Source organism: Setaria italica, chromosome V (assembly GCF_000263155.2).
Source record: "Setaria italica strain Yugu1 chromosome V, Setaria_italica_v2.0, whole genome shotgun sequence".
NCBI lineage: Eukaryota > Viridiplantae > Streptophyta > Magnoliopsida > Poales > Poaceae > Setaria > Setaria italica.
Genome location: NC_028454.1, coordinates 10,291,242 through 10,303,410, shown reverse-complemented (window position 1 = coordinate 10,303,410; position 12,169 = coordinate 10,291,242). Strand labels below are relative to the sequence as shown.

Here is a 12,169-nt window from a genome sequence, read left to right as displayed (position 1 = left end):
TGGATGATTAGGAATAATGGGTATTATTAGCCGACAATCCTTGAGGACTGTTTCAAGTACTATAAAGGATGTCAAGATTGTCAGAAATACGGGAACGTGCAGCGTGCACCCGCATCGACCATGAATCCAATCATCAAGCCATGGCCGTTCAGAGGTTGGGGAATAGACCTCATCGGACAAATTTATCCTCCATCAAGTAAGGGGCACAAGTTCATTCTAGTAGCCACAGACTATTTCACCAAATGGGTGGAAGCGATTCCATTAAAGGTCGTAACATCGGCTGCTATGGTCGATTTCGTAAGGGATCACATTGTTTATCGCTTCGGCATCCCTCAGACTATCACCACCGATCAAGGAACGATGTTCACATCGGGAGAATTCAAGAAATTCACGGCCGATATGGGGATCAAGCTGCTAAACTCCTCCCCGTATTATGCTCAGGCTAACGGCCAAGCCGAATCTTCCAATAAGGGGATAATTAAGCTGATCAAAATAAAAATCGAGGAACAACCCAAAAAATAGCACTTATGTTTAACTGAAGCCCTATGGGCGTAGAGGATGGCTTGCCACGGGGCTACCAAGGTATCTCCTTATCAACTGGTGTACGGCCATGAGGCGGTACTACCATGGGAGTTGAGAACGGGCTCAAGACATACATCGCTTCAGGATCAGCTGACGACCGATGACTACTCCTCGCTCATCAAAAGGGAACTCGACGATTTGGTGGGTCAACGTTTGAGGGCCTTGATCAGTATTGAGGAAAACAAAAAGAAAGTGGCTAGGTGGTATGACAAGAAGGTCAAAGTCAAACAGTTCTCCCAAGGGGATTTGGTATGGAAGTTGGTGCTGCCGATTGGATTAAAGATCCTAAATTCGGTAAATGGTCTCCCACTTGGGAGGGGCCGTATAGAATCGGCCGATGTGCCCTGGGAAATGCATACATTCTGGAGACAATTGAGGGGGAAGAATTTACTAGGGCCTTAAATGGGAGGTACTTAAAAAGATATTATCCCAGTATATGGGTCGATGCATAAGGATTGTTATGGGGCATGACGAGACAGAGTGGTTATTTCTTGGATAATCACATAGCCGATGCAGAGAGAGGAATCGCCTAGAGGAAAAAAAATAATCATTCAAATCGGCCAATTTATCATTCGGTATGGATGATGAGTTACACGGCCGACGCGGTACAAGTCGCCCTTAGAACAAAAAATATTTAACTACGCTTCTTCCCAAGCTCCTTCTCAATCTGATCTAATTCCATCAGAAGACGGGCACCCCATTCTTCCACATCCTTCATTGCAGCCTCCGCCTCAACCTAGCGAGGAAGAGGATGGCTCCAATCTAGCATTAGGCGAGATGTTCCCGCCGCAGCATTTTCAAGGACAACCGGAGGAGGGAGTGGGTGGATTCTATCGACCCCGCCTGTAACAGTTGTTATCGATGAAATCTCAGATCCATTGAACGTCGGCAGGAACGTGGTCTCTGAGTTCTTCACGATATGCCTTGATCAAGTCCCTGTCTTCCTGCGACAATGGCTCATCGGAGTGCATGAGTTCGATCGCCTGTTCGAGTTCAGGACTCAGGCGCTTTGGCTGAAAGGATTAACGTATAACCGCCTAAAAGTTAGGTTGGTTTAAAGGGATCAAACTGGAAGGGAAAAGCAAAGACGGATCTCGTACCTAATTGACGGAAGAAGAAGAGAAAGAAGAAGACGAGGAAGACATTTCCACGAGTGTTCCGATGAAAGAGCAATCGGAAGGGAAAAAGGAATCGAGGGGAGCAAGTACCCTTGAAGGCAACACCAGGGGCAGTATTTATAAGAAAAGAAAGGGCGAGGGTTTGGTAAGACGCGTCCCGTCAGAATAAGAAGGTAATAAATAAAAGGGTGCCACAAAGGACGGGTCAAGATTGAGTTCGGGCGCCAAATGGTCAAAAGGTATTAATGTTCTTACAAAACGACCACTTTTACAGGTCATCCCAAAAGGGCATTAATGGCCGTGATCGCTCATCGCCTGATCTGATCGGCCAAGTCTAAGACCCGCTGGTCATCTTCCGCCGATCCTGGGACTTCTGGCATGTGATGATGAAGTCTGAGGGCCTCGTGGGCCAGATGCTGCCTCTCCTGCTTCAAATCGGTGATAACGGAGGGGAGTTCCTGAAGGTTCTGCTCTTCGATGGCTATCACTTTGGTTACCTGCTCCATTTCCTTGGCGAGTTCTGCCCTTCGGCGCTTGAGGCGATCTATGGTGCCGACGATTTCGGGGCGGGAGTTCTCGAGGAAGTGGATCCGATGGTGTACCTCTTGGGCCTGGTGTTTATACGAATCCTCCTCCTCACGAGTCTTGGCCAGCTTGGCACGATCGGCCATGTGGCGTAGGGCCCTAAACACCGGGATCTGCATCGATTCAACGTATGCGGCGGGTGCCAAGGCTTCTTCTGCTTCTTCTGGGACTTGGCCGTTGATGTCACCAAAGAGCTGCCGAATCAGCGAGGCGTCCTCCACCAATCGGCCGATGTCTTCTTGGAGAAGGGCCCGTATACTTTCAAGCTTGGCGCGGACATCATCGGGGATAGGAGCTCAAAGTGACTTGACAAGAAGCGACTTCCTCGTCATCAGAGAGTGCAACCGCAAATGAGAAAAGGTTGTTATTGGGAGTATCCTGTTCCTGCAAAAGGACAAATAAAAGAAACTCAGCCGATGGTGGCAGCAAATCGGCCAGTTCGGGTAATAAGACTTCTTACTTCCTTGAAGCGGATCTCCTCTATCTGCGCCTGCGGAATCATTACCCTCTACTCGGGGACTGGTGCGATTGGCTCATCGGAAGAGGAGGATTCGACGATGATCGGCATCCTGCTCGGGTCGGCCTCTTGAGGGACTTCTCTGACAGGCGGCTGTTCGGAGAGCATAGTTAGCGTGCCGATGACCTGCGTCAAGATTGGTAAGGTCATCGTTTAAATGTTAAAGAATTGAGTTGAGAGACCCCATACCTCAGCGGGAGGAAGTACTGGTGCTTCAGTTTCTGCTTGGGGCATCGCCGATTGCTGTGGCCACCGGGGCAGTTTGTGCGGCCTGATATAAGGAAAAGTCAGTATTGAAGTAACGACCAGGAGGAATTAGATGGTGAGTTTACCATAATGGCTTCCACCAACAATGACGCGGTAGCTGCTCCAGCTTCTGTAGCAGCTTGGAGGTCAACTTCTTCAATGACCGGAAGAGTCGCCTTGGCCAAAGATTCCACCGATGCAGCCGCGGGTGGATCGGCCAATTCTGTGCGGGTGTGCACCCGGCGGCTTGTTTTCTTGATAATCTTCTTCTGCGTTTGCTTCAACCAGCCAGCGATGTCATCAACGGAGGGAGCGTGATAGCCGATAAGGGGGAATTCCGTGTACGGATAACGGTTCTCTATCGGCCGGCCACTCCGACTGCGTTTTGGGGGAACGTGGCTCTCAGACTGAAAGAAATGATAAGAGTCAGCGGCATATAAAAAAAGAGGGAGTTGAAAATCGGCTAAAGGGGGAGCGATACCTCTGCGTTCGGGTCGATGTTGTCAGGGTCCAGGATGTTGCAATATATCGCCATAGAAGCGCAGAATAGATGTTGTTTCCATTCTGCCCACCATAGCTTGAACTGCTGGACGGCGAAAGGGGCCACTACCCAATCGGTCAAGTCTATGGTGCTGGAGTCTGGGATCCGGTCATACAGCCGACTGTAGTTGAGACCTTTGGTGAGCTCGTCTCGGAATTTAGCTCGGCCGGTGAAGTATGCATAAATCGGCAGTTGACCCAAGCCGAATTGCCGTGCTGCGACAGAAGGGTTGTAAAACTCATAAGTGGTGGCGTCCTTCCCCAAAAAGAAATTCGCCGGCAGGATCCCTGGCTTGATCAACTCATCTGTGAGGTCCTCATCAAATGTGTTGGTGGTCGAGTCGAAGCAAGAGGGGAGCTCAAAGAGTGGTTCCTCCCTTTGATAAGGGAACCAGCTGGTTGCGTCTTCACTGAAGCCATTGTAGAAGCATCTGAAATACTCGGCTACCTTGGTGGCAGAATATGGGCAACATGAGAAGGCCGATGCTGCTTCGCCGAAGGAAGTGCACCGGCGCCGTACAGTGGGGTTCTCTGCCGATTCGATGTTGGGAAACGTCATGTACTCCACTCGCTACTGAGAGATCTTGCTCATGTACAGATTGAGCCATAAATTGATGAACCACCAGGGTCCACCTGGATTTCCAATTGACTCTCCCTTGGATAACTTGACGCCGATCTGGTGAAGCATATGATCGGCCCACAGGAGCGCGGCGATCAACTCTGATACGAGTTATGCTTGGAAATATTCGTTTTCATTTAAAATTAGAGATAGAGTCCTAGTCGGTTAAGAGATTGGTTGTAACAGGCTATAAATAGCCATCTTTAGAGGTCTGTAATCATCATCAAATCAATACAACAATCTACTATTTCCTCGCACTTTACTTTCGAGTAGGCGACTTCGCCAGTACTTTTCCTCTTTCCACAAGTTCGTACGGGTTGGCGGGGTTGCATCAACTTGATCTCCGGCCGATTCTGTAAGTTCTGTTTATCGAGTAATGTCTAAGCTTTAACTTCAGGCGCATCGCTGTCGTTTCGTTTAGATTTATTCATCAGTTATCGATATATACTATAATTCTAGGTTTTACCTACTGTTCTAGTTTTATCACCAGTTATCCAGCTTGGAATTGGAGATTTCGGTTTACTTGTATTTTATTGCTCGTCTGCTATTTCTGCATAGCCGATTAGATCTGTTCCAAGTGTTGCTATTGTAGCGTTGTCTAGTTTACTTTAGTAATTTTCTTTACCGACGTTGCTTAGTAATCGGTTGCATTATAGCCGATTTCCTCCAACTAGTAATGTGGGATTAAAGATTTGCACCACTCCAACCACTTGCTCATGTCCACATGATCTTTTGAGATTTATTTGGAATTTCTAAAATTGCAATGGGCCAAGCCCATTATTTCATCACACCATCCTTACAAGTGAAATGCATGATAAAAACACAATAACAACACATAACCACAACCAAACCACCGACCCACATGATAAAAGTGACCACATGAAGTTAAGCATCTTTGCATTACTGCTGGCCCTAGTATATCCTAAGGACATCAACTATAAGCTGGGTGGTTTTGGCCATAGTGAAAGCAAAATGTAGTCCATGTGTGTGCGCGTTCTTTCTCTCTGATCATTCTATGTGTTTTGTTTGTTTTTGTGTGTGTGTGAAACATAAGTATCCGTGAAACACAAGTTTGTAGCTTTGAGAGAGAGGATAATAAAACTTGTGAATTATGTGATTCAACTCCAGAGGATGTTACAACCTTAGCTTGACAATTGGTCAACTGGGGATACCTTCCATCAAAAAATGGTTAATGATGAAGATGCTATAACGGACTAATTGAGTTTAGGGCGCCTGGGTTCATCTTTAACCGATACGTCAACTAATCGATTTCTTGTTTCACAACCCCCTAACAAAGACAGGCAAGTCACACAGAAACAAAAGAAGTTAAAAGCTGATGTAGCCCATGTGTGCTTGCATGCTTCTTTTGCTCTGGTAATCTTGCGTGTGTTGTGTGCGAAACACAAGTCCATCTGTCCATGCCTTTGAGATAGGAGAATCAACAGTGAGGAGTTGAGTATTCGGCTTCTAACCGAGGACACTGGAACCATTATTGTCACCTGATATAGCAATGCCATCATCTTGATCCTTTGTTGAAGAAATCTACGGTGAAAACTCAAACTCCAAATTGGTAGGTCGATCTTGTCATCCTGTTTCCATTTTCCTAAGCACACGCGCTCCACCAACAGTTTCAATTTATGGGTTTGGGGCCCTGACACGACAGTTTCTTTTGCATTGTTTCATTTTTTTTTATTTAAGGAAGCAATAACGGAGGACAATCTCTTCTTTCCTTCCTTCTGGCGATGCCACCAAACTCCAGCCCAGATGATGCAGCCCATCCTGCTAGACCGATCGGCCCACATGCAGCCCATTCTGCACGAACCAACCCTAGTCCCCGGCTAGGCCGCAGCCCATCGGCCCACTGAGGCCCACGACGCGGCCACAGGGCGGCACGCCAGGATGCCACCTTCCCCACGCCGCCACGGGCAGGCGAGTAGCACGGAGTTCGACGAGGGGGTCGTTTCCGTTTCCGGCATGCCTCGCACCGCGTCTGATCGAGCCCCCCGACCCAAATGCCGATCCAGCCGGGCGGTCGCGTCCAATCTGCTGGAGCCAGCCGGCGGATTGTCCCCTTCTGACCCGATCCCGACTGCCACGGGCAGCGCCGCGCCGGCCCCCAATTTCCTCACTGCCTGCCTCCGCTCGGCACGCCATAAATCTACGGCCTTTGTCCGCCCGGCGGCTGCCCGGATCACGCTACCAGCGCTAGGGATAGGGTTTGGTGAGGCCATGGAGAGGGATGAGGGCAAGGCCGCCGCCGCCGCCGCTGGTGCTGGGGCTCGGGCTAGCCGCTGGGAGGTGTCGCCGGACGGGGTGATCGTGCTTCCCGCGGGATCGGCGGCGCCGAGGCCGCCGCCACCGCACGCCCGCCAGCAGCGGGAGCGGGAGACGGAGCGTGAGCGGGAGCGGGAGCGGGAGCGGGAGCAGCAGAACAACCCGGGGGCGGGGGTTTTCGGGGAGCAGCCGCACCCGGAGCTACCGGAGAAGGTGTTCTACAAGACGAAGCTTTGCGAGAAGTTCGAGGCGGGCAAGTGCGCGTACGAGGACGGGTGCACCTTCGCGCACGGCGAGGCCGAGCTGCGCCCGCCGATGCCCGTGCCGCCCGCGCTCGTCCTCCACAGGCGGAAGACGCCGCCGCCGCCGCCACCGCCACCAGCCGCTGAGGCCCCCTTCGGCGGGTACTACGGCGGCAAGGTCTGCTTCGAGTTCAGGGACAGGGGGACCTGCCACTACGGGGACCGGTGCACCTACGCCCACGCCACCGCGGCGGAAGTGGCAGGTACGTGTGCTCTAGAACTCGCCCTGTACGTGTGCATGGAGGCCGATCGTGCCCGGATCTCGCGGATCGCTCCCTGATCTACCTCGCTCCTGTGTTTCTGGTGCAGAAATGCGCTACCCCGGGGGCCCAAGGTCGGTGGAGCACGCGCTGAGGAACGCGCCGCCGTTTGCGAGGGCGTCGTTCTCGCCGGGCGGCACGGCCCGTAGCAGCAGCACCACCAGCAGCTATGCACCGGCTGCCGCCGCGAGGGCGTTCCCATCTGCTCTTCCTCCTCCCGCGCCGGTCGGGGAGGACGGTCGCAAGCTCAGCCGACTGGAGATTCTGAGCCGCAAGAAGACGCGCGGCATCTACGGAGACTGGCCGGAGCAGGACTGAGTGCTCACCATGCGTCACCTACCCGCCATGTCCACCGTAACAGTGACAGCAACAAAGTGAATACAGAACTGGGCAATCTGCCATGTCGAATTGAACAATGCTGCCATTGATGTTGTGCTTGTATTTCGTTTGCTGTTGAATCCGTGCATGTAATCCGCTTGATCGAACCTGCATTTCTGCCATCATTTCTATTTTATAAGACTGGAACTATTTTATCAATGCTGTTGCTTTCAGTCCTTGCTGTCCGCCGTCCTCTGTTCCGTTGGGCCAAATGGTTCCATGGTTTCAATGCGGCCCATTGGGCTCTGACATCATTTCTTTCTGCGTGGTTTCTCGGCTTAACGGAGAGGAGAGTTGCAGATCTGTCAACTTGCAGGGGATTGGAATTGGATCCCAAGGAGCAGACGGTTGCAGAGTTGCAGCCTGCAGGGGAAGGGAAGAGAACTGGAGAAGGAGATCCATGGGGCCTGGGATTGGGGCCTTGCTGGTGCTTGTTGCAGCATGTCTAGCATCTGCTGCGCCCTGCACTTCGGCTTCTTCCCGCAAGTAAGTTTCTCTTGAATCTTGTTCTGACGGATTTGGATCTCCAGAGCTGTTGTTTCAGAAAGCAGTTGTGGTGGGCTAAATTGATTTATTTTCTAGAATAGTATCTGCATTGGGTTCCCCTGGCATTTATATAAGATGTAACAGTTGCTGATGTGGCTAATCTTGCGAATTATCCATGCATACCAATTAGCTGTCTCGACCTTGTTGCGGTGGTGGACAGCATCGGTCTTTCAAGTCTAATCATAATATTGCCTCCGAGATGTGTTGATGTTCATCAATTTTTAGCTAACTAGGGGATGGAATGAGGTGTGATCAGGTCATCTTCATCAATTTGGTCTATGAAATAATCAATGGAACATAAAAGGCAGTCCGAAATAAACTACAGAAAGCCCAGTAATGCAATTAACAATGCAAGAGAAGTGAAGAGAAGAGGGGGAAGGAATTGTGAGAGAAAGCTTATATGCTCTAGCTGTGAGAGAAGAGGATAACTTGGAAGTCACAAAAACTGGGGTAGAAAAAACTAATGTAGAATTGAAACAACAGAGGAGAAACAGTTCAATAATAACGAAACATGAAAACATAGTTCTAAATTTTTATTTTTTTCCTTCATAGAAGATTGTTTGGTGTAATCCATCTATTTCTACTTACAGGTTCGATTTGAATACCGTGCAATCATATTTAGTGAACTCCTCAGGTGGCTCCTTTTTTGCAAGCTCGCAGTTTGCTTTTGACCCTTCAAAGTCGAAACGGCTCTCATGGCATCCAAGGTTTATTTCATCACTTCTTTTAGTTCGATGAACGAAAAACTTATTAAGTTTTCATATTCAATACATTGCATCTTATCCTAATTGCAAGGTTCATGAGAGATCTTGATCTTGGGATACTTACAATTTTGTGCCTAGAATTTTGTCTGCGTTGAAAATCATGTTTCAGAATTTTATTTTTCAATTCTTCTTTTAATCTTTTTTACTGGACAAGTACCTAGTTTCTTACCATAATTTAGGGTCTTCTTGTATAAAGGTTTTCTTTCTGACATGGAGTGCGACCACTTGATATCTATGGTAATATATTACATTGCACTTATCACTGATAAATTATATAGTTTCACTATCTTTTGAAGCTTATATTTTCACTCTCTTACCACTGTTGCAGGCACATGGTAAGAAGGAATCATCTTCAGTTGTTGCCACTGGTGCTACAAGTAGTTCCCAAAACAACACTGATGAAAGCATCAAAATGTACATGGCTGATAGCAAAGTGAGCATACATCTTCGTTTCATAATATTCTGATGAGTGGTTCTTTTGGAATAATGCATATAAGTCAACAGTTTAGTATCATTTTGTCTGTGGTCGAATTATCATCTGTGAGCTGTGAGAATTAGGAATTGAGGATAGCTCAGCTGGTGTGAGGTGTGGTGTGCACCCCTACCATCCAGGTTGCAGTTATCTTCGTCTTGAATTCGGGTGCCTATCTTTTTCTTATTTACAATACCACGTAGTTCCTCCTAGGTTGGTCAAGTTTTTCTGGGGGGGCGAACTGTGAGAATTTTCAAATCTGCAGTTAAATGAAATTGAAACTCTGCTCCGTTCTGTATGGCAAACAATGAAGAAAATGTGCATTTCTTCATCATTATTTAGGATCTCCAATAGATAGGTGTATTGAAATAATTGAAAGTTTGAATTTACTGCCTTTTTTCTGAACTGATACTAGCACTGGACTGTTCAATTTTTAAGTATTCAATTTACTCTAACCTCATATCATCTTCACCTTATGAAGGACACAATTGTTTCAAAGATTGAAGATAGGATATCAATATGGAGCTTTCTTCCAAAAGGTATTCCCGGTTCACATGATTTACTCATTTGTAATTCTGTGTAACCTTGCTTGCTGTGTACTGGGTGTTGAAATTTTTAGTGCCCTTCAGATTTTGGAGAGAGTATGCAGATTCTGAAGTATGAGGTGAACAAAAGTGGCTATAACAACTATGGATCTCAATCAAGCAGTGGCAATGATAGACTTGTGACAGTTTTGATATATCTTTCTGATGTCAAGCGAGGCGGGGAAACTGTCTTCCCCAGATCTGAGGTAATATTGCTTTCTCATAGGACCTACTTGTGACCATCCCTTTCGAGAATATTTATACGCTTTTAGACTCTACATGATTTGTTCTTTCTTTAAATATTTCAGCGGATGCATAAATGAAAATATCTTATAGCAAACTATGTTTATAGGTGCAGGGCACCCAAGTTGAGCAAGGGGCAGCATCTGAGTGTGTTGGTTATGCGGTACAACCTGTCAAGGGAAATGCTATTCTGCTGTTCAATTTGAAGCCTGATGGAGTAATAGACAAGGATAGCCAATACGAAGTGTGTTCTGTCCTTGAAGGTGAGGAATGGCTGGCCGTAAAACATATCCATTTGAGAAAGACTGATACTCCAAAATCTTTATTTGCGTCCGAGGATGAGTGCACAGATGAAGATGCTAGATGTGTCGGTTGGGCTGCTGGTGGGGAATGTGACAGGAATCCGTTATTTATGATAGGAAGTCCAGACTACTATGGCACTTGTCGGAAGAGCTGCCGTGTGTGCTGAGTTTTTTAACATTTTCCTTAGAAATATGAATGTTGTAGCAGAGAATGGCTCAAGAAAAGTGTAGATGGTGCCAGATTATTTTACTCTTGTCAGGAAATATAGTTTGGAGCTCCCTCTTTTTGTTTGGGACTTAATCTGGATGTCTAGTTGAGTTCTTGGATAGTTTTGGGTTTTGTTGGATTGAGATTCTTCCCAAAACATATATTAAAAATAATGTGTCGCTAAATTTGTTCTATCAGACATTGTTGAACCTAGTTCTTGATTCAGAGTTAAATGTAGCAACGTTCTCAGGTTCATCGATAATTTGGTCATTTTCTAGTATGAGCTAATAGGCAGATGCTTTATACTTTACACCATTTGAAGTTTCTCTAGGTGGCACAAAATTTGATTATGGCTTACGGAAAAGTTGTTTCTAGCTTATGAGGGTTGGCTTCTATTCAGCATGGTGTGTGCAGTTGTCAGTTGTCACTTTGTCAGATTTGTGAGCTGAAAAATCGTAAGCAAGCAACCCATCACGTACAACTCACCTTTCTAAGCGAACTCAAATATGCTTGCCAACCCATCTACATCAAGTAAATAGTAACACATCAAATCCTTCCAAATCTATTTTTTCCTATTTGATCTGGAGTCAAATTCTTAACTTCAACCTGCCATAACTAGGCAGTTCCTAGAGAAAAATTAAAAGGGAAATATTTTATTTACTAGCGAGAGCATACCACAAATCGAGAATCAAATCCTTCCGAATCTATTTTTTCCTATTTGATCTGGAGTCAAATTCTTAACTTCAACCTGCCATAACTAGGCAGTTCCTAGAGAAAAATTAAAAGGAAAATATTTTATAAAAAAGTATTTACTAGCGAGAGCATACCACAAATCGAGAATGAAATTCAATAGTGTTACACGTACCTTTGTGGATCTTTGATTATGTAGCCCATGGATACAGGCTTCACATGCCTGCCCCTGCGCCCACCACCCACCATGGCAGGAAATCTCACCTACACCCTAGATCTGTGAGCATCACATGCTTGCAGGCACGCCTATGTACCCACCAACTTCCCATCATACACAGACTACACCTATAGGGAGGAAGGCGGCATGGTCGGCAGCTAGCTCGACTGTAGGGAGTTGGAGACTGGTGATGTGGATGATGAGGGAGTTGGGCGGCAGCTGGGCGGGAGGATGGGAAAGGAGTTGGGTTGCGGCGGGGTGGAGCAGGGCAAAGTGAATGGAAAGGATTGAAGGAGTCGGGAGTCGGCGACTGGAGGGTATGGATGGGCCGGTTCGGCAGGGGCGTAAGGGCACTAGGGGATCACCTTGCCCTCACCCTCACTGCAATCATGAGTAGGAGGACGAGATGAGGAGAGAGCGAGAGAGAGGGGTGGTGTGTGTGGCGGCTGGGTGGGGGATTGGGAGTAGGAGGTTCTGTAAATGGAGGAACCCTAGGGTTGATATATAAATATTGACGTAAGGCCCCACATGTCAGATTGTCTGGAGCAAGTCTAGCTAGTATGCAGGTAGATATGAGTATTTTAGACCCGGTCCAGCTTGGCCTGCGGCCCGACCTGAGCCTGTTGGATTTTGGTTTGCCCGTATCTTTTGTAGGATTAGGCTTCGGTGAAAATCAGGTTTGAAAAAAAATTGGACCGGCCTGAGCCCGCCAGACAATTTGT

General features: G+C 47.5%; 2 protein-coding genes across 2 annotated transcripts; both read left to right on the top strand.

The window, feature by feature from the left end:
* Nucleotides 1-6,436: 6,436 nt before the first annotated feature.
* On the top strand, nt 6,437-7,580 carry LOC101784352 (zinc finger CCCH domain-containing protein 1). Its single transcript, XM_004971654.1, has 2 exons — nt 6,437-6,986; nt 7,093-7,580. The coding sequence occupies exons 1-2, from the start codon at nt 6,437-6,439 to the stop codon at nt 7,359-7,361; spliced, it is 819 nt and encodes a 272-aa protein (XP_004971711.1). The 3' UTR covers nt 7,362-7,580.
* A 141-nt stretch (nt 7,581-7,721) lies between these two features.
* LOC101780014 (probable prolyl 4-hydroxylase 7) lies at nt 7,722-10,753 on the top strand. Its single transcript, XM_012846128.3, has 7 exons — nt 7,722-7,907; nt 8,558-8,674; nt 8,911-8,968; nt 9,060-9,164; nt 9,685-9,742; nt 9,833-9,993; nt 10,140-10,753. Exons 1-7 carry the CDS (start codon nt 7,822-7,824, stop codon nt 10,497-10,499), a joined length of 945 nt encoding a protein of 314 aa, XP_012701582.1. The 5' UTR covers nt 7,722-7,821; the 3' UTR covers nt 10,500-10,753.
* The last annotated feature ends 1,416 nt before the right edge of the window (nt 10,754-12,169 follow it).